At 37.8% G+C, this 22,986-nt stretch overlaps 1 protein-coding gene across 6 annotated transcripts in view; it reads left to right on the forward strand.

Annotated features, from left to right (window-relative positions):
* Positions 1-22,986, forward strand: part of DCLK2 (doublecortin like kinase 2) — an 89,236-nt gene that overhangs the window by 54,383 nt on the left and 11,867 nt on the right. For 4 of the 6 annotated variants that reach the window (XR_009484357.1, XR_009484358.1, XM_059826983.1 and 1 more), the window contains 7 exons: positions 335-429; positions 8,998-9,070; positions 10,017-10,125; positions 13,929-13,986; positions 17,743-17,862; positions 19,570-19,716; positions 22,019-22,152. Coding sequence is in view for 4 of the 6 variants with exons in the window: in XM_059826983.1 (XP_059682966.1) it covers positions 335-429; positions 8,998-9,070; positions 10,017-10,125; positions 13,929-13,986; positions 17,743-17,862; positions 19,570-19,716; positions 22,019-22,152 (736 nt within the window). In the remaining 2 variants the exon portion in view is untranslated. Of the gene's footprint in view, positions 1-334; positions 430-5,254; positions 5,258-8,997; positions 9,071-10,016; positions 10,126-13,928; positions 13,987-17,742; positions 17,863-19,569; positions 19,717-22,018; positions 22,153-22,986 lie in introns of all 6 variants that reach the window. The other 2 variants (XM_059826984.1, XM_059826986.1) reach the window with 1 other exon arrangement.

Here is a 22,986-nt window from a genome sequence, read left to right on the forward strand (position 1 = left end):
TTGTGCGATATCACAATAAATGATATAATTTAAAAAGGCTGTGGCTATTATTTGCCCAAAGCTCTTGCACTGGCAAAGGACAGAATAGGCCTTTTTAATCTGTAGAATGACAATGCAATATTTGTGTATCCAGCCACATGAGTTTTGGGGGCGCAGTTGTGTGGTATGCAAGCATATAATTTATTCCTGAATGCTGAGGAGTCTGTTTTGGTCTTTGTATGCAGACTTGAATGATAACTTGTCAGAGAGGTATGTTATGTTTAAAAGCAAGTTAGGGTTTTTGACTTTCATTCATCTTTTCTTTCATTTGTTTGCCTTTTATTGCTTTGGCCAGTTAATGGAACCCCAAGCAGTCAGTTGTCCACCCCAAAATCTACAAAGTCCTCCAGTTCTTCACCAACAAGCCCAGGCAGCTTTCGGGGACTCAAGGTAAGTGCAAGAACCATCAAACCCCCTAAATTCCATTATTCATTGAGTGATGTATTACAGTGATGCTGAAGAAGAAAACAAGAAAAAGAAGAAAAAGAGTTATAATTCTGTAGGGCAGCCTCACTCATGTAGTTTTTGACTTGAAGTGGAGAAGAGATTTGAAGTAAGATTTTTGTATTTTGTGTTTGGTTGGCAGGATGGAACTGTCAGGAAAGGCGGAGGGGGGATGGTAGCTTGAATATGCCAATTTGCCCTCCAAATTTTCCATTGTTTCGTGGACTGCAGAAACCCTCCAAGTAATTTATATTCCCTCAGCCTACATAAATGTAGTATCCTCTTTCAGATACCTTACAGTCTTGTAGCATTGCCCAAAATTTTGTCTGAAGCACCCTTCTTCATCCGTGGCACACAATTTCACCCCTTAATGCAATCTTCTGCCTGAAAGCATGTGAGGGGTTCCTTTGGGAGCAGCCTGATGTCTGGCAGATTTTTCTCTGTGTTGCATCAAGAGAATTCTCTTCCTCTCCCACTGAAAGATTGGTAGCATTTACAGTTCTTAGAGGCTGCTCTGTTCCTTTCGCTCAGTAAAATAAAAGGAACAGTCTGGAGCACAGTTGAGCATCTTACTGCTGTATTTGTGCAGCTGTCCTTTCAAGGAGAATTTTCTTATGAAATCATCAATTGCAGCCTTTCTGGAAGCACGCTGGATGGTTTGCACTGATTATTATGATCAAGTAATAGCTCCTATTGGTGAACACAACGGTTGTGAAGAGGCTGCATAATTCTGTGGAAAACTGTTTTCTCAATTAAGAGACTGGCTAAAGGACGTGATTTGAATAGTATTTAGATTTGGGTTTTGACATGCTAATTGTTACCAAGTCTTTGTCTGTTTTGCAAGGAGTATGGCACTGGTTTCTGCCAGGCTTCTGTGATAATTCTGAGAAAAGATTGTGATTTATTTGTATAATTCTAATATATTTTTAGTTGTTTGGTTCATGGAGGCAGAGGCAATTTAGTGTTGATCTCTGCCTTTAGGTTGTTGAGCTGTACCATCCCATAACGCCTCTTTGTCCAAAGCAACATAGATTGGCCTTTCCCCTGTAAATAGTAATAGTAATAGTTCTGACATTGCAAATCAGAACTGCATGTTTTAAAATTTGTCTGGACAGCTCTGCTATAGAACTTACAGTAGAGGACACCAAAATCATTGGACTTGAGGCTCTCAGCTGGTCTGCACTATATTTAACAAATGCTCGTTTTTCTCTCTTTAATGAAATTACAAGTTTAGAAACTAGATAATTTAGTTCGGTTTTTTCCCACGCTGGCCTCTCTGCTTTTAGCCGATTAAAGCACCATTAAGATAGAGATAATTCTGATAGTAACAAGCAATTTTCAGTAAAGTGGACACGTCCTCTTTCCCCTTTGCTGTCAATTTCACTGAAGTAGGCTGTTGTACTTTTTCATTTTGGAATTTAATTGATGCTGGATACTAATGGGTTTTTCTTTCAAATAATTCATCTCAGACCTGATGTGTTACTGAAGTAGTGAGTACCTCTTGTTTTTTCCCATTAGGATGCATCTGTTCAGTAGGAGGATCCCAGCTGTGCTCCTGACACTAAAGATAGGGAGAGTCAGCTGGTGAATCTCGGGATAAATTCCAAAAGGATCAAGTGCACTGTGCAATGGCCCTTGTTTCTTGATTATGTTCTACTAGTAACGACTGTTTTGGTAAAGTATCAACATAAAACCAGTAACAGGGAGGCATGGTTGTATGCAAAACCAGATTCTTTTAAGAAAACCATTATTACCTTTGTAGGGTTGATCTTGGCCAGTCTGATGAGGAAAACAGAGGGAAAGCAGGGACCAATTTTATTATTTTGAGATTACTGCTTTTCCCTATTGTTAAATAATTTCTTATTGCTAAGACTGCATCGCTGCACAGACAAGTAGTTTAGTTTCCTGCACTTGTATAGAGAAGGTGCCATGACTACAGCTGAATGAAACTGTAGGTATGAATACCATGGCAGACAGTGAAAGAATAAAGTATATTTCTGAGTTTTCTGGCTTTGGAAATACGTTATTTTGGCTGATTTGTTGTGTAGAAATCATATATGTTTATTTTTGTAGAGCATGAAACAGCAACACTTAAGAATGGTTTTGTATGACCTTGGAGCAGCAGAAAAAGGGAACAAATCAGGGTTGATTTTTCTATTTGCTGTAAAGAGCAGACCATCGGAGCAGCTGCACACGAACTGTCCTTTAAAAACTGTGTTCTTTGGAAAGCCAGAGCAAAATTAAATATTTGACTATAGATTAGAACCTGGCTAAGCTTTCTGAAGTTTGACGATCAACACAGAGCTTAAGTGATAATGCTAGTCAAGGCAGTAAACTTGCAAAAGGTACTGATTGCAACAGCAATTTTTTCTCAGTCTCAGACATTGAGTCTTACAACATATTCTCCCAATGCCACTTTTCCTTTAAAGTGAAGTCTCTTCAGTCCCCAAGGATTCCTTCTGCTTCGCAACACTTTATAAGCAGAAGTGGTATGCTCGGGCACAGAAGACTCCCTGCAGGAAAGGACTCCTTGTGAACAGCTTATCTTTTAAGAGGAGGGCTTTCCTTCTGTCCTTTTTAGCTCTTCCAACCAGAGTGCCCTTGTGCTATTAATTGTTCAGTACATGCAGTAAGCCAGTGTGCTGTCCAACATCCCTGTCTTGCAGGATTGTTTTAAAAAAATTGTACTGGAGTCTGAGATTATATTGAAATAAGGAATTCATGCTGTGGCTCAAGAATAGCAAGCACTACAGAATTTTCCCACAACCCCAAATAAATGCCTTTATTCCAGTAAGTGACAAATATGTATACCATCCATTGCATGCTACTATGTATTGTTATTAAAGTTGTTTATTTTTAATGTCACAGTTTTAGCCTGTTACTAAGCATTTCACTTTGCGGAGGGTTTGTTTCAAGGTAAAGATTCACATATAAAAGTTAACAGGTACAGGCATGAAGTAAATGACTACTCTGTATGATATTCTTTTCTAAGCAAAAGTGCTGAGTTTGTTTTTCTATTAACCTTTCCATAGAGATTAAAACTAGTGCATGGATTAAGAAATAATGGTAGTAGTGCATTAGGTGGCACAGGACAACTGACCGAGAGGAGTCCTTTTGCTGCTTTGTGGGCAGGTGGCAATTGAAAGGTTTAAACTTTTTCTTTGGTTCTAAGTGTGCGTTTATAGATACCCAGATATGCAGTGCTGTTAGGGGTACTTTGACTCTTAGCTCTTCCAGTATGTCTTTTACTAAGCACACTTCGTACCATAAAAATCATCCAGAGACTACATTAAATATGAGATTTTTGGAAAGTGGTGTCATAACTTCCCGGTGCTTTCTTGGACGTGTTTTATTGTCCCCTCTTGAAATTAAGTACCACAAAGTCTTGTCATCTTTTAAAAAAGAAAATAAAATGGCACAAATAAAGAAGCTTTACAGTTGAGGCCTTTCTTAGAATCCCAGTTATGCTAAATAGCATTGTGTTTGAATTTGTCTCAGTATTACTTCTTCGATTGATTGATCAAATGACCAAAGTGAAAGGGCATTATAACCTGATCCAACAAAGCACTTGCTTAACTTTAAGCTGTTGAGTAGTCCCTTTTACTTCAATGAGGATGTTAATGTACTTAAAGTTAAACATGTGCTTAAGTGATTTGAAGGATTAGTGCCCATCTTCATCAAGGTTTTAATCTCTTCCATTTTGTACACATGTGCTTCTGTTAGCAGTTACATGTTAAGAATATTTACATGCAATTATTCAACCTAGTGAGACAGTTCTTAGAGGAATTCTTTAACTGCTGCCTTGCTTGAATTTACAATTCAGCGTCTTTCTTGCTCATACAGTGGACAAAACGAGTTGACTGATTTGTGCTGGTAGGGAAACTGATGTATTGCACTTAGTGTTAAGTCCATTCAACAGTGTCATTGGTTTGCTAAAAGCTTGACATAATGTGATGCAACTCAAAATCTCTTTAGAAAAAGGGTAAATCTTTATGTGGTTCTTCAGTGTTTCCAGAGCAGCGCAACAAAATGCATAACAGTATATATATGCCATACCATGGATGCTCAAATTAATGCTAGCAGGATCACTATATTCTAATTGGCTATTGTATCTGCTCAGTATAGTTGGGTTATTAGCAGTGTTTAAGTATCACTTAAAAATATGAAGTTTCTGTCTTACAGATTATGTTAGTATTAAGCATTGTAATAATAAATACTAGCAGCATCTCACTGGAAAGACTGATTATGTAAGTAACATTTATGTGTCAAATATCTTTTAGCCCCTTCTTACCGCAGCCTTTCAGGATGAATTACAGTGACACTATAAAAGTGTCCCCAGATTCCAGAGAACACTTCTGCAAACAGTTAATTCACAATTTCACTAAAATATTCAGTCTATGGTTAGATTTGTCAGCAATTTGAATGTTTTCATAAAGACACAGAAAGCTTCTTTGAGAATATCAAGGAGTTTTTCTGAAGGTATGAAAGTTCACATTCTCTTCTTAGCCTTCAGATGAAAGATGACCACAGCAATGCCAGATCAGACCTCATGGAGAAGTTAACAGTATTAGACATACTTTTTCTCAGTTCGGCTAGATGCACTTTACAGATGTTACAGGATCAAAATAGTAACAGTAATGTTTGTGTAGGGTTCCCATACTTCTGTCTGGAATTTTCCTGACACAAGGGTGTGGGTCCATACACGTACATGTGTACCATACAGTTCAGAGACTCTTCAGCACATTATGAATGTGCTGGAGGACAAGGGCAGCAAGTTAGTGCATCTTAGACATACTGTGAAGGTGTTGAGCAACCGTAGGAGGTCTGACTGGGGTCAAAGAAGCACTTGCACATAGGTGTAGTGGACAATGTACGCAGGACCTTTTGTATGCCTAGAACCTGATGGCAAAAGTCCTTCATTTCTACCCAGACAGACAAGAAGGACAGACACAGGAGACCTTTAGATGGGTGCGCTAGAAGGCACCATCCCATGTAGCTGCCAAGAAGTTAGGTATTTCCTTCAGTACGGAAAAAAAAGCCCAAAACGTTTCCACAAACATTTGTGTCATAGGCAATTAATCTAATCCTGAATGCAAAGGTTTGTCAGCTAAGGTACCAGTCTACTTCAAGAGAATATGAGTTTATGTCTGTGGATCCTTCCACATACTCTCATGAGACAAAAAATAAAATCCCACCAGATGTGTAGTTATCTGGGATTACTTTCTTATGTCCCTCCACATTTCTATTTTAAATACAAGCACTATGTTTATGGTTTTTTCAGGTATATGGTAGTATTTTGACTCAAAAGATTTATTGAAAATCTTTGCTACTGGACCGGTAGATGTAGCTTGATTAAAATGACTGTCAAGCTGCTGCTTTTTCATTCCCATATCACTGACTTGCGCTCTGATCCAGATTTTAAGGGAATCTTGGGCCAGTCCCTCCCTCCTTACATCACCTTACATTTGGATACCCATTTCAGGTCATGATCTTGGACTCTGTGATGGTTTAAAGGCTTTTGGGTTTTTGTTTGGTTGAGGGTTTTTTTGGTGGGTTGGTTTTTTTTTTTGTGCTTTCAATTTCTTATCATTAACTTAAAAGTAGAAAACCTGATACACACAGTATCTGGCAGGATGCACCCGTCTGGCACATTATACATTGGATACTTCAGATAGTAAAAAAAAAAAAAAAAAAAAAAAAAAAAAAAATCCTACTGTGCAAAGTATAAAAATAGAGCTTTTAATGGGTTGGATATTAGTAGGGGTGAAAGGAAGAATGCTGAATACCTATTCCTTAGTTATTATGTCGAGGTGTAATAAGCATGTTGGGTACTAAAGTAGGTGTGTTAAGCTTATGGATATGACTTACCTAATGTGAGTGTTTCTCACAAAACCACACAGCATGTTGATAAACCTGGTGACTTAAGTCACAATCAGTCTGTATAAAATAGTATAAAATCAGTCTGCATAAAATAGTATAAAATATGTATAAAATAGTATAAAAATAAAAATAGAAATGTGTTTAGATATTTCTGTGAACCTGGAAAAATGGTTATTCCACAGAAAATAGTTCAGCATGTGAAGAAAACAAAACAGTTGTGCAGGTTTTTTTTCAGCCCAGTAACTTTCGTAACTTCTTACAGTGCCCTTCATCTGTAAAATTATATGCAACTAGTTTTGAGACCCGTGTGTTCACCGAGTCTCAGTATCTCTAACAACTTTGTTGCATTGTGCATTTGGCTCTGGATGTGCTGCTGAAATACAAATTACCTGTGGAGAGACAACTTAAGGGAAGTAAAAGCAATAATTGTTGTATTCTGTATTGCATGATGTTCAAATGCAACAGCAGTGAGTTTTTTTCTACTGTGCTCTGACATGGTAGGGAAAGTCTAGACTGATTTTGCTGCTGAGGAACTGAGACACAGACCTACAGCACCCAAATTACAGGCAATCTCTGTTGTAGAGTGAGATTGGCCTCATGTCTAGAGCCATGAGGGAAATAAGTGGCAGAGCTAAGGTTAAACCTGCCATTTCAGATTCTGATCTAGCACTTCAGCCACAACAGCAGCATTAGATTATTCCTTTTTGTATTCCTTTTAGCTTTTTTTCCTGTTGCTTTTTGCTTCCTTGTTGTAAATACTGTGGTAAGAAGGAATGTGCCCACTCATGCTCTGACCTGATCACAAGGATGAAGGAAGTTGGAATGTGGGCTAGATATTCCCATGTATTGTCACTCATTGAAAACCCAAAAGAGATTACTGATAGTTTTGGCTGATGACTATTGGCTGCAGTGATCTATTCTGTTATCTCCGCTTCATGCTTGAAGAAAATGTGACTGGCTGGTTAAGAGACTGACTTATGATTTTGCACAAATGTAGTTTAACCCAAATGTCCTTGTTCCTCATCCTTGTTAAATAAATAGATAACTCAGAAAAACAGTAGCATTAACATAGCCTGGTTTTAAGTTATTAGGAAGGAGCAGAGTAGTAGCTGACTGGTTGTTGTTTGATGCTACTTCTATGCCAAATGCTAGTAAACGTCATTGGTTTAGAGGCTCTGCAAAATGAAGTTGTACAGCTTCTAGTTACTGTACCTTTAGCTGATTTGGCAGCTCAGCTGCCACTAGAAACTTAAGCATTCATTAGCATTTCATGAGCCTTTAGACAATATCCCTATCTGTCAGTTCAGTTCTTTCATTGACAATAGTGTTAATGATTTAAAATATTCAGCAGTGTAACCAGACAATGTCAGCTAAAATGGAAAATGCTGCATTTGCATTCCTGGTGTCATGCAAAGCCATTTCAACAGACACTGAGCTTAAGGCAGAGAAGCATTTTAATCCTTTATGTGGTGAGTGGTGAGAACTACTATAATAGCCCATGAAGAAAACAAGATATATGGAACTTCACAGAACAGCAGGAAATGTTACGTAGAGGAGGGGGAATGAGCTAATATGTTTTAATTTCATAGGGCATCCCTATACTTAACTGTAATGGCAGAGCTTATAAAACAATAGTGCATAGTGCACATCCAGTACATTTTACTATCTATGGCATTCATTCCTATGCTTCCACCCCTTTTTAAAGTAAAAATTGATTGTTGTGTATGTCCCTCGGCAGTATGACAGGGTGACTTTAAGTAGAATTGTGAAGATTCAGATCGAGTACCAATTAAGTTGTTAGAGCAGCAAAAGTAGTTTTCTTCAGCCTTCGTGCTTCAAAATAATTTAGATTTTTTTTTACAGTGGCACAGTTATTAAAATTGGATCTGTGTCTTGATGTGTATCAGACATCTAACTTGAAATGCTTGTAGATGTCATAAATTTTCACATCCATAATAACCTAAAATATAGACCAGTAGATTACTAAGCAAATCTGACTATCGTAGATGTACCAGGCCACCTATGCCAAAATTCTCTTCTCTAAAGGAAAGCTAGTAGGGCCATGCAAGCATTTCTACATTACCTTCCTAGCATGCTTCAGTGCTGATCTAAAGAGAGCATATATTGACAGCATTCAGTTAGGGAAACCTCAGCCAGTGCCAGCTCTGAAGAGATGTGTTAGACTACAGCTTGAGAGCACGTGCTTGCTGCACTGGCCACTGCATAGTTGTACGGAGATGGCTGTCTCTGGCTTATGTGAAAATGTACACAGAGTGTATTGTAATGATCCTGTTGCGTAGAACGAGGAGGGGATGTTGCCTCCACACACGCTGGCTCTGTAGTGTTTAGATGGGGTTTGGTGCAGCTGGAGGGATTTTTCTTTGTTTACTGAAATCTTTTCAACTTCTTATCTAAATAGGAGTATCAGGGCTGGATCTTAAAGTGGTGCAAGTGACAATGATATGTCATAATGATGATGAACTGTGAGAAAGCGAGAACAAAAATAAGATGGGAGTAGAAAAGTAAACTGACTTTTTTTAGGGTGGTTTCTTTTTTTAACTTTGCTGGTTTTTTGTCTGGCTCCTTGTGATTACTTGACCGTCAGAAATAATAAGTTCTTATGTACTTCCACAGATCCCTCCACATGGTGGATCTTCTTCCAATGTGAATGGTGCACCTGAATCGCTCCATTGCCAGAGTCCCGAAGGTAGGACACCAATAATTGCTAACAATCCTTGCAAAAGTTTTGTTGTAGGTTACAGTTGGTTTAGCAGTTTTAGATGGTTTCTGATGGCTCCAAATCGGTTTTTGTTCTGAGATGTTCGATACCTTATCTTGGAAAAATTATTACCGCATTATCTGCATCAAGGCAGTAAAGCTAGGAAATAAATTTTGTTCGTTTTTTGTCAAGTGGTAACATATTAGTGGACCCTGCTCTTCAATAGTCACTGTTAGGAATTAGAGTGATTTTGAACATGACCTGCCAGAAATATGTTTGTGGCTGGATTGAAAGTGGAGCCCCCCTCAAAACAGCACATTGTGCTTCAGGTAGAACCACTAGGCCCATCGACTGACCTTAGCGAAACTTAACCTTTCATTCCTTATCTCTTTAAAGCAATGGGTTTTTTTGTTTTGGGTTTTTTTTTTATTTCATTTAGAGTCAATTTTTTTAGATTTAAAAATACTGAAATAAGCAGCTATCAAACTTATTTGCATTTTGGATGTTTCAGCAGCAGCTAAGAGAACTTGAAGGAATTCAACAGATAAAACTTTTGGTTCTTTTACATGCATTGTAGATGAGTCATATTTGCATTTTTGCTTTGAGTATGCAAAAAGATATTCAAAAAAGTATTTTGAGTTCAGAAAATATTTAGACTAAGGACTTCTAACTGCATTTATTACTTTTAGAATATGTCCACGCAAAAACATAGTGGTATTTGTGTGTTAAAAGGTTAAACAACTCTTATTAGTCTTATCTTGTTCTTTCTTATGTTTGAGATAAAAACAAAGGAATAAGCTGTGAAGAAAACAGCTTACTTATAAGTTTTGGTTTGCATTTGTGACTGTTCTGTATCCGTGGAACCCACTGGGGATATATTGCATCCTGCTGACCCTTCTCTTCAGCTTGCATTATTGACTTTGCTTTTTTGCAGGTGTGAATGGAAACAAGTGCTCAGGGTCATCTACCATTCTTGAGAAGTATAAAGTGGGGAAGGTGATTGGTGATGGCAATTTTGCTGTTGTAAAGGAGTGCATAGAACGGTGAGCAAGGAAACTGTTCAGTACTGCTGTTTATGTTACTGGATAAAGCACTGTTCATTAGCATAATCTCATAGAAAATGTGATGAGATGAAAGCAAAGAGCAGTTGCAAAGATATAGCTACGCTTCAGGAGAACTAGACCTAGCAAAACATGCAGAGTTTCCTATGTATTAGGAAATACAAAGGGATATGAGAGCAGCAGAGGAACACGGCTTTTTAGCCTAAAAAACTAAAGGAGGTATCACCTTCTAATGGAGGCTCTTAAGGAAACCCCACAGATCTTCAAGAAATCCCCTCACACAACAGACTGTTGTGGATGGCAGGAAATTGTATGTGGCATCTAAACAGTGTTTCACAGGCCCCCCTTCTGCCTCAGCAATTCTGCTGCTATAGTATCCCTGCTGCTTAACTGATTTTTCACAGCTTTCAATACACTGTGGGCAAAGTATTCTTAAAGGCATGCGGCTGGTGGCCGTTAGCCTGTGCTACTGACTCGCTTGCGCTTGCTTCTTCCGTGAGGTAGGGCAGTGAGTAGCCAGAGACTTTTCAGATCAGCCCTTCAGTATTCCAGACTCCAAAATACTCTTGTGCCTGATTTCCCATAGGGTAGACAGGATACCTTTACAGACCTGGTGCTGTCTTACTGCTCTTCCTCTGTAAGCTTTGTGTTACACTTAGCTGCTAGTGCAAACATAACAGATGATTTGACTGTCGCTTTCTCAGTGTATTTTTTAGAACCACCTTCTGCTATCTTCAGCAATCTGAGAGTCTTGTCAGCTTCTTAAATATTAGGAGGAATCTCCAACTTGTACGCAAATACTGGGCAAATTCAGCAAATGTTTCTGTAACTTTTATGGTTTTTACAGACAGTTTCTATTATTTGATCCTCATCTGCTGGTTTTCTTTAAATGAAAAGAAAGATAGTTATGAATGGAAAGATCTCATTCTGGTCTTAGCAGATGATAGATACATAGGTAGATACTTTTGCTGAGTCATCCAAATGGGCCGAAAGGATTGGGTACTGATGCTGAACTTGGGGCCTTCTCTACTGAAACATAGGTGAATGGATCTCACAGTCCATAAATTTCTGCAGCCATTACTGTTTTTTCTCAAGACAATTGTTTCTTAATACTGTATCTGGATTATTTCTCTCCATTACTGAGAATAATATTGGCAGGTGGTATGTTAACACAATGTCTAATACGCCCTTCTGGTTTATAGCAGCAAATGACAATTGTTGCTTTGAATACTTTTTTGCGAAGGTGATGTACAAGCATGCAAGGTTTATAGAGTAAGGAATAAAGACTGAAGTGGCAGCTCCTAGAGAAACTAGCTGAGTACAGTGCTGATAAAGAAAAAAATGGCTAAATGGGATCTGAATATGCTACAATTACTGCTCCAAGTTGCATGTGCAGGTTTAAGATAATGCTTCTCGTCAGTGTTAACATCTAGACTCCAAGGTCTTGATTTATTTTTTTTTTTCTTTTGGAACAGTTTCTACCACCAAACTCTGGTTCCGGACAAGCATTACCACATCAGTGTGTAATCATGTCCCTCCCTACTGCTTTAAACACTGCAGGTCTGTTGCAAAAACTGTGAGAAGGCGATAGAGCCAGCTGTATTGCAGCTGGATTTCTGTCCATTTTGTTTTGCAAGAAGCTACACCTAAGAGGCTTGAGAGAAACGAAATGAATGATGCTTCCCAGTGTTTTCGCATGCACCCTGAAACTAGCCACACATCCTTTGTTATCTATAGAGTGAAAAACATTCATGAAAGATAGCAAGTTAAAAGTGAAAGATCACGTAATCTATTATTTTCAGGAATAATGACTGCGCATTTTGGAAATCACTTAAGTCCCAATGAAAATGGGACAAGGGCTGCTGAGTCACTTGGGTGTCAAAACGTCATATGTGCTTTTTGGAATGGGGGGACTGGACTAGAAAAACAACCTTCCAATTATTTTTTAAAAAAGGCAAAATTAAACTTAAAAATCTAGTTTTGTATGTGATCCAATCTTTATATTTAGTGAAGCACTATTAAAGGAATTTTATGGAAAATAAATATACAGCAATAGTTGCTAATGAGAGAGGAAATGCCGACTATAAATGCTTGTCTTCTAATTCCTATTAATTGTTGTACTTAATTTCTATAGTGCTGTGCTTAGAAGCCTTTGTTGTGGAGCCAGGATCCTGTTATACCAGCTGTTCTAACAAAAAGAATAAGATGGTCTCTTTTGTAAAGGGTGCCTATATGTCTATATATAAAGGTATGAGTCAACAGATGGATGCTGACAGCTAGACAGAAGAATACCAGAAATCTGTCAGACAATACTGGTGCATGATAGGCAGTGGTATCAGTGCACAAATTATGTGGACAATACCCAGGGTTTTTTCTTCGGTGCCATAGTAAAGGACATTTCCAAGAGGAATTTGAAGTTGTTTGATGAATTGGCTTCGTGAACATTAACTCCTCTTTCTACACAGCATAAGTGCCGAGGGTTTCCTCAGTGGGTTTTACTGATCGGTTGTTTGGAGGCTTTCAGATAATGCACTTCATGTAGTATAATGCATAAATTGTGATTCTGAATTACACGCTGTGTTCATAGTAGATTTTACATCAGGTCTATGATATAAGAGGACGGCATTTCACAGATACCATTTAGATAATACTTCTATCTAAAGACCAGATCAGGTTGTAACTATGACAACCTTGCAGATGCAGCTGCACGTTCGGAGCAGAGATTCTTTACTGCATTTTTGCAATAATGGATAAATGGAATGGGAGACATTAATTCAGTTCCTTTTTTTGTAAGGTACTAATTTGGATTAGTTGTATCTAATGCAAAAAGTACAGTGAAAATTAACTTGGAAGTTTAAAAACATGGCTGACTTTTGCTGTTGTAACTGCCTCTGGTGCTTTTTACCATACATGCTTGTGGTGTTCTGATGCACACTGGAGTCTGTAGGTGCTGACACAACACAAAATAGTAGCAACAGGGTCTTATGGCATTTTCTTGCAGATATAATTCATCGTTAATATAAGTCATAATGTCTTCTTTGTTTAAAAAAAAAAAAAGATAATTCATTTGTGTTGCTTTTTTCTCTCATTTTCTCCTCTTCTAGAGAAATGGAGAGCATTTTTATTCCTTGAAGGGATGAATGGCAAATAAGAGCTCCTTTCTGTGAGAGTATTTACCGAAAACTGTAATCCTTTTTACTTTGTCTATAACCACCTGCTTAAATGTCATGGGACTTCAGATGCCTGCTATAGAATTCCATAGAATACTTAAAAAAAATAAAGAAAGAATGAAACACGAAAAGTCAAAATTAGTGCCTAATAAATTCTGCAGGATTTTAGACTAGTCTGTAATGAACTATGGGTTTTTAGCTCTGCTGAATCCTCTTGAATTTTTCCACTAGGGTATTAATCTTTCTTCTACTCACTTACACATAACTGTGTATGATTTTATCTTTAAAGCTTACCAGTTGAATAAAGCTCAGTGGAAGGCTCAAAACAAATATTGCACGTTGCATTGAAGAAGTGACAGAGAGTTGTGCCAGGTCACAATTGGAGCTGGAGCCTGGGATTAATACACAAAGTGAACAAGGTTGTGGTAGTCAGGGCAACAGCAGGCGCAAATGGGGATGAGAAAACGAAAAACAAAATCAAGTCTGTTCTGCAAATTTTCTGTCAGCAACCTCCATGGGTCAAGGCATTCTGTTACGATGATGTATGTTCTTACAGATAATGCCACCATTTGTTGTCCGGTTTCTAATTAATGGTTCTCTTATTTTTTGTGCTAGATCCACAGGAAAGGAGTTTGCACTGAAGATCATAGACAAGGCTAAATGCTGTGGAAAGGTAGCGTACAACAATTTGCATATATAAGAACAAGAGCAGAAACAGCACTAGCAGCTGCTCATTAGTCATAAATGGTGGGTGTGTTTGGGTTTTCTGACTATTTTCAGAATATCTGTTTAACAGGATGATAATGTATCCAAGAAGCAAATAATAAAAGTAGTGAATGTTAATCTACTAGATAATAGAGTAAAAACCAAACACATTGTCATCTATTTTATTGGACTAACAAAGAAAATGCTAATACGTGTCCAAAATGAAATTGGAAGAGAAATGGCCAAAATATATTAGAAAGACTTTGGTCTGTAAAATATGAGAGAGGAAGTTTGCAGCTATATGTGTATTTATATAATTCCCATCCCTCTCTGCCTCGTACATGCTCCTTTTATATGCAGAACATGGATTTGGAAAGAAATTTATGCAGCCGTTTCTTTCTGTTTATGTAGTTTCACAATCCTGTATAACAAAGATCTCTTAACAAAAGAGTTCTTAAACTTTCTTTTTAATGCAAGCTCAAAAAAAAAAAGTACAAAGTTGTCTCTCCAGCAGAACAGCATGTTACATAATCGAAGGAAATATCTGAGAGTGTCACAGACCTCTCTTCACCTTCCTCCCAAGTACAGAGATTTTAAAAAAGGAAGAAAAAAACGCCAACCTACAGGCAAGAATGTAGACTAAGTGCTGGAATAGATCACAGCAAATAAAATACTTCTGTTTTCACTGCTTTGGAATACCTTAAAACCAAAGTTCTCTTGAGGAACTTACGACTCAAATGGATCATAGTTTAGTGTTAGCTAAAAGAACACTGAGGGCACAGTATTAATTAGCAATTAAATTCTGGATTAAAGTCTCTTTGAGAGTAGGAAATACGGCATTCTGTCAAGGGTGACTGAAAAGATGGGCTCTTTTGATGCAAACACTTTATTTTTTTTATGTAAACGATCACACTGAAATGATTCTGGAGGTAACTTTGCAACCAGGTTAGGGTTTTAATTCAAAAGTAGCCTAGCCTTTTTGTCAACTGCGTAGAGTATCTGAAGTGTAATTCAGAGCTCCAAATGCTGAATGTGATCTTGTAGGCAGACGTAGCAAGTCTGCATGACATTCTTTGTATGGTAATGAGCTGTATATTACTGTACACTAATGCATTACCTGTTGTGCTGACTTGCTTTAAGTGGAGGTCCTCAAACAGAAATGTTTTATCTATGCAGATTTTTGAATTGTTTTATTAGGTGCTAGGAGATAGTGTTCCCGCCTCCCCATCACTTTAGCTCATATTCTCTAGGTTTATTTAAGGGAAAATTTAGAAAGGAGTCTTAAAAAAGTATAACCACGAGAAAACGTGCTGGAGTTGCCTTTTTGAGATTAAAACATTGCCATTTCTTTGGTTGTGGGAAGAATGACCCAGTGTGTTTCACTGCGAAAGAAAACTTTTGGGTGATGTGTATAGCTTGCAACTTTAGATGGTTTTTATTACCTGTCTGAGTCAGCTGCTTTGGTATCATAAATTGGAATGGTCCAGACATAGACAATCCATTTTATACAGCAGAGTTTAGACATATGTTCTATTTATCTTTCTCACGGCTTTAAAACAAACAAATAAAAAAAAATCAACCCCACGGATGCATACTTGTCCGTTTGGAAAGGAGCTGTGTGTCTATAGCTGCGTACAGGTGTATGTGTATGCACCAGCAGAGGACTGCTGGTAGGAAGATGTTTACACAGTGGCAGAACTGTCCAGGAAGAATTCCAACACAGAAAATAATTAAATTTTGCTGCAGCTTAGTCCTTCCTCACTCTGTTTCACATGCCAACATAAGCCCTGCCTTAAAAACACCCATCTGGCCCAAATATTCATGACTTGTATGTTGCTCACCGCTCTCTAGCAGTTTATCTTGGATGTCCTAAAACTTGAATCCATTTGACTAATGTATTTTTCACAAGCGGCTTAAATGTTAATTATACAACAGTTTCTCTGTAAATAAATCATATTAATGTAGGCTGAAATCTATATTGCACTCTCCAGGAGAACCTTATAACAAGTTTGAGAATTATTATTTTTTTTTACATGACAAAATACAGCAAAACCAGTGGGGTGGTTGAAAATAACTAACTACAGACTAGTCAGCATTTTGAGGACAGCTATTAAAAGAGTAGCTCAACAATATTTTGGAGCCTTTTAAAAAATATTGTTTATTTTAAATAAACATTACTTATGACTGAGCTTTAAATAAAGCAATTAACAATTTAGTCAAGTGAAACAAAGAAAGCACAGGTAAAGCTATTGTGCCTTAGACATAATTAATAGATGTAATAATAAGTTATCTGTTCTTTAGGTAGAAAAATCTGTAATAAGATTCTAGTTTTTGCTTGGACTCCTACTGCTCGTTTTGAATTTACAGGCTTCTGTCCGTAAGGCTTAGTATGCTGTGGCTGTTCACTTCTGTCTGTTGATGAGATTCAGATTTGTGTTTAACAAAATTGCTTCACGTTTGTTTGGTTTTTTTCTCCAGAGCACTTTGCTTGGAGCAGACATGTGTTTGTTCAGAATGACAACTGATGCTCTTTCAAACTGAATTTCAAAGGTGTGACTCTTGAACCCATATATGCCGCACCATACTCTCACGCAGTGAGATGCACACGTGGCGTGTGGTTTCTGAGTTACATAGCCACATAAAGCTTTGGCAAAAACACAATGCATCCATAAATAACCCTGGAAATAGAAGGTGAAGTAGCGTTAAGCACTGCCTATGCACAGTGGATCACATCTACTGCTAGTGCTCTGCTCACAAACGCATGAAGTGCATGCTACTAATCAGTGCATTAAACGTGAATAAGTGTCAAGTACAGTGAGATGATTTGTTATCTGCCAAAGTGTAAGGAAACTAGTGTTTTACGCAGGCATTGTTACTCATTTTGCAGTGAACCTAAATACAATATCCATAATCTGATATTTATAAAGGAAAATGCAAATCATTCTTCACATGAAAGGGGCATGTAATTTTCTTCACGTTCCAGTGCTAACCAAGTGCTAAGATGTTCTAGAAAACAAAACATTCTGAAACTAATTTGTTCTTGAAATCTATTACTTCCTTGGAAGTATAGGGAAGGGGAAATTAAACTCAATCTGTGTGCTGTTAAGCTATTGGAGCCACAACGACTTAACTGAGCTATTACATATTTTGCAGATTGTAAATCTGAACACAGATACAATGAAGTGAAATCCATAACCAAAGCAGTTATCGTGTTTTTCATGTTTATAATCCACAACTTTTTAAAAAATAAAGTCCTTGAAAATAAATCCGAGGTAATCTGTCCTTGAGTGACCTACACTAAATGAGAGGTGAAGGCTGGAGAGGATCAAGAACATGATAACTCTTGATGGGGGGTGGCAGGTTACAGTGATCCAGCTCAGTGGCAGGGGGGGGTCTGAACTTAACTGCACCTCGTAATACTCACATAAGAATATAATCTGCACTTCCTGAATTGCTGTCATGTTCTGGGGTCTTTTTTCAGCGATATCCCATTGGTTATGTGTGTGAAATATGGTGTTTTAAATTAAATTTGGTCAATGATGAAGTACAGTTGGGCTAAAAATACAAGTTAAAATCCAGCATCTGATAATAACCCTCTACTGTATAAATTAACAGCAAAAAGAGTGCTCACTGATCAAGGGATCAGTGGTCAGCTGAACAAAGGAAAAGCGTATTGGCAATTTCGCACCTATTCAGATAAACTTTTGTCCTCTTTTCTGAACAGGAACACCTGATTGAAAATGAAGTGTCTATTCTGCGTCGAGTGAAGCATCCAAATATCATTATGCTCATAGAGGAAATGGACACCCCAGCAGAACTCTATCTGGTGATGGAGCTGGTTAAGGTAAGACTAAGGAGACTTCTTTTTTTTGTAATTCTCTGTGTTGGTGTGAAATCTGAGAAGTATCTAGGAACATTAAGATCTTGGGAGACATAATCAGATAAGATTTCAGTGGCAACCTGCATTTTTTAATCATGCAAATACTCTTGTCAATCAGTTATATTAATGGAGCTTACGTCTCCTCAGTTGTAATTAGACTATTTACACAGATTTGATGTAATTTTGCAAAGTATGTGCGCAGTCTAGAGAGAAGGGGACAGTGGGTTTTATATCACGTTTACAATATGCGGGAGTAATATTGATAGGCATTTACCAACACCACCTGCATTTTTTTCACTAATATCTTTATTTAATAATGTGCTTTAAGAAACAAACACTCTTTAATGAATTTATCTTAGTAGACAATAGATACAATGAATAGTTGTCATTGTTTTAAGAGTCAAACATTCACTGACCTTATTTCCAATTCACCAGAAAAGAGATGCTGCTTTCATACATGTACAGAGGAAACAAAAATCTTCATTTTGCTGTCACCTTATGAACCAAAGCTGCATCAAGTTTTAGTCACGCACTCTCTTTGTCTGTGTTCTGTACATGCACAGCAGCACTGCACATCAGCTTGATTGGCATGTCAGATATAAATAATATAGATCACCACTTTTTATTTCTGTCTGAAACATTGTTAGATTCAAGAGTCCCCTCTAGAATGGTTGCCAGCCTGGGAAGCCTCTAAAGAAAGTCTGTAGTTGTTGAATTCATAATTTCTGTAGCCTGCCCATTTCTCTTCCTTTCTAGAGGTTATTTTTATATAGTAGAAGCTTTTTTGGTTTTAAGACAGTAGCTGTTTTTGCATTTTAATACACCACCATCTTGGCCTGTATTTCCTGAATTGCTGCTTCTCTTCCGTGTGTATTGAAATGCTTGGAATGCCACCCACAGACCCTCAGCCAGATCACTCCTACAGATGTATCCAGGGTAACCATCATAGAGGCACCAACATAAAATTTGTTGCAATGACTGGAAATGCTGCATCAGTAACTCGCTTACATGGTGTTATGTATTCCGAGAGGAATCGGGCATCCGTAATCAGAGACTGCACAACCGGCACATTCAGAAATCACCTGTAGGTTCTGCACTTCGGTGTATCAGAGTCATAAATCATTAAGTTGGAAATGCTTATGTTGTTTGTCCTCTTCAGCTATATTTATTTGATAGTTCTGCATTATCTACAGAAATTCCCATTTGCAGATCATTACAGTTGCTGAGTATTTGTCACGTTAGGCTTTTCATTATTGGGCTAATTTATATTCTTTAGGCTTTACTCAAAATCAGGGCTGTTTTTTTGCTATGCAGAGGTATTATACTGATAAAATAAAGAAAAGGGAAACTGTATGCCTGTCCCTGTAGGTAATATAAATGAGTGATCGAAGGTAGGAAGACCAGTAGAATGAAATCAAGACAGAGAAGAGCTGTGATTTGCCCAAACTCAGACACCAGAAGCCTGGAGTAGAGTGGAGAATTTAATGTAGATGACCCAAGTCCCAGTGTAGTATCTTGGTGACAAGATCATCTTTCCGCAAAATGTTTTTTTTACTGTTGAACAGGCATTTGAGCATGCCTTTTGTAAAGGGAGGTTTTACGCGGCTTTTTTATGAAATATCATCTTTGTTATTTTGCATGTAGTGATCTATTATCTTTCCATTACTTTAGGGAGGAGATCTATTCGATGCTATCACTTCTTCTACAAAATATACAGAGCGAGATGGGAGTGCGATGGTCTACAATCTAGCCAGTGCACTCAAATACCTTCATGGTCTCAACATTGTGCACAGAGACATCAAGCCAGAAAATCTGCTGGTATGTCCCATTTATTTTCTAGTATTTTTCTCTTACTTTGTTCTCATTAATGCAAATGCTTGTATATAAATGTCAAGGACCTGAGCAGAGAACAACAGGAATATTAATTTAGAATAAGTATGTATGAAATAAATCTTCCGCTGTGAGATAGCAATCACCACAACCCAAGTGAGCTGTGCTCAAACCTGTCCTTAGACCTATCTTTATTTACATTTTGATTGGCTGTCATTTGGATAAGCAGGAGTATTGTCTCACAAAACAATGAATTCTAAAGCCATGTTGATGAATTATTTATTATAGTTTGCAAGTGGGAGAAAAGGTGGGCTGAGTGCCATTCCTTTGAACGATCATATGGTTATCTCATCTCAAGCAATTTTTTTTTTCTTTTTCTTTCACAGTCATAGTAGGAACATCTTTCTGATGATTTACCAGTATTCTAGCCATGAATTAACTCTGTACATACGTTTATTTTGTCCTAGGGGACTGATTACTTTTGTTTTCAGTAGAGACATAAAATAACGGTGTTGACAGGAATGACCATGAAGTCTGCTTTGGGAACTGCTTAGACTACAGTTCACAGAATGGGAACAGCGTGCTGCCTTGCTTATACACAGAGGTTATACTTACCTATTACATGTTTGGGTATTAGATACTATGTGTCATGCATTGAACAAACAGGGCCATAATCTCCCCTGCTTGAGCCTGTCATCAGGAATGCTAGTAGCTTTCATCGACGCTTGGTAGGCATTTCTTAAAGCCTTCTGTGGTGTTCGTCAATCCTGTTTAACGAGGTTGCATCTAGAGCAGGAGCCCGGGCTTATCCCAGACCGGATTTTGAACTATTACAAGGATAGGGCTATAAGCTGAAAATATTTTCCAATTAATAGTCAATTCTTTCCCAATTAATTCCACTGGCAGTGTTTAGCAATTTAAATAAGCCCTCAAATAAATGAGGTTGTTTAGCAAAAGGAAGGAAGAGGGGGCTTCTCCTGGAAAATGTAGTCACAGCGACATGGCACTTAGGAGAAAGAAAATGAAGGTGGAAGTCTCACTTATTATCAGTGCATTTTCAAACACAGCCAGCCCAAAGAAATTTTAAGCTCTCATTAGTGATTGAATCAGTTATAAATAGGCACAAATGTCCTTTCTGCCTAGAAAGCCTAAAGAGATTACTCAACAGATGCAAATCTTATTCACTGTGATTGACAGTGCAGAATGTTAAGATAACATACTGGTATTGAATGTAAATGCAAATAATTCCCATCAATTGCTACCTATAATCGCACGTAGTTTTTGCACAGGGTCGTCCAGCTGTCTGCATTACATTCTCTTTACTAGTCATGCATTTGAAAATGCAAACTCTGAGAGTAATAACAGATATGAAGGAGTTAGTTATTAATGGAAACACTTGTTTTCCTTGATAGGATATGAATTACACAGGGGAATGAAGGAAGGTATTGCCACCTTTTAGCAGTATTCAGTTGTTTGAGGAAACCATATAAATTCAGCCATTCTGGAGATTCTGGTGTCCTACATTCTAGAAACTAGATCCCATTGAAATCATGTTAACAGAAACATTTTACTTTAAGAACAAAACAAAGATTAATTTATTAGGGATGTTTCCTTCACTGTGGCTCTGGTTTGATTTACTCATGCTATCACTGTCATATAACACCTTTCTATTAAAATTTAGCTTCTTTCAACAACAAAATGACTCAGAACAAAATGTGCTAGATTCTTTATGGGGCTTTTGGTAAGATGCACTTGGATCTGCACAGAAACCTAAACGCTTCTCAGTCAGCTTTCTCACTCCTGTACCAAACTTGCCTAGACTAAGCTTAGGGAAGACATTTGCCTATGAAATACCCAGTATGCTGACTGACTAGCTTAGCCTAAGTTAGTGGGAGATGTTAAATCTGATTGTAGCTGCCAATTGCATTTTAAAATTTAGGTCCCAATCAAATGGAAGTAAGTATAGTATTACATTTTTCTTAATATATTTAAAACTTCTCAGCTTTTTAGGATTGGGTTTTCTTTTCCCCCCTCTAGTTGCTTGAGGCAGTGTCATGGTCTGACCTACACAGCTGGCAGACAGCTCCACTGAACACTCGCTCCAGTTGCACTGTGGCAATCAATGGTCATACCATCTTTCTCTCCTTTGCCTACAGGGCCGTGGAAGTTACTTCTTTTTCCTGTCTTCTCAGTGTGATGATGATTATTTTTCAAACAAACTAGACGATTTAAAAAATGCAGACGTTCTCCTCACTCTGTTGTGGGTTTGGTTTTTTTTTTTTGATTCTAGGTATGTGAATATCCAGATGGAACCAAGTCTTTGAAGCTAGGAGACTTTGGACTGGCGACTGTGGTTGAAGGACCTTTATATACCGTCTGTGGTACACCCACATATGTTGCTCCAGAAATCATTGCAGAGACAGGGTGAGGATGACTGACTAAGACATAGGTCTTGTAACCAGTTATTTTTGGCAGGTAGCTCCTAACTGTTATAAGAACTAGCATGCTCTAATAGGATGGTCCTCCGTCTTTTTTGGTTTAATTAAACAAACAACCGCATTTTTCTGTATTTAACAGGTAGTTGCATAAATACAAAATAATTTTGAATTTCACAAGTCATCTTTCCTTTTAGACCTATTAGACCTCCAATCCACCCTAGCTGATTTTTGCCATAGCTGTGACCATTCTGAATTTGGTCTTCCCAACGGAGGGAGGTCTGTTGTGTTGTTGCGAGCACTGTTCAGTGCATTTGTCATATCAAGAAATATTTCATAGGTGCAGTGAGCTCAAACGTCAAAAAGGGCACTTTATCTGCATGTTTTACATTTTGACAAACTGAATCTACTGGATAGAAAAGAATAGGAAAAAAGACCTCTTTTTGACCTTTAGTGTTTTAATTTCTGTGCTTTTAAAGTGCAGTTCTTTTTCCCTGTGTTACTCGCTCAAGAGACTGGAGAATTGGTGTCTTGTTGCTTAGCAACACATGATAACCTTAGAGATAGTTAGTTACTCCAATACGGGGACTGGGAAAGCACATCCTTGTCTTTTATCATTAGTGATTCTGGATTGGGAAACCTTGATACTGAATTGAATCTGAGTTTATTCAGAAGACCCTGGAGAGCCTTGAGGCTTATGGGAGAAAAAAAAAAAATCAATGAAAAATGATGTTATCATGGTTTCCTAAAGACTGTGAAGAATTCTAAGATGCTTAGGTACAAAATACATTTCCACATGTCGTGGTTTAACCCCAGCTGGCAA

Source organism: Gavia stellata, chromosome 19, assembly GCF_030936135.1.
Source record: "Gavia stellata isolate bGavSte3 chromosome 19, bGavSte3.hap2, whole genome shotgun sequence".
NCBI classification, from domain to species: Eukaryota; Metazoa; Chordata; class Aves; order Gaviiformes; family Gaviidae; genus Gavia; species Gavia stellata.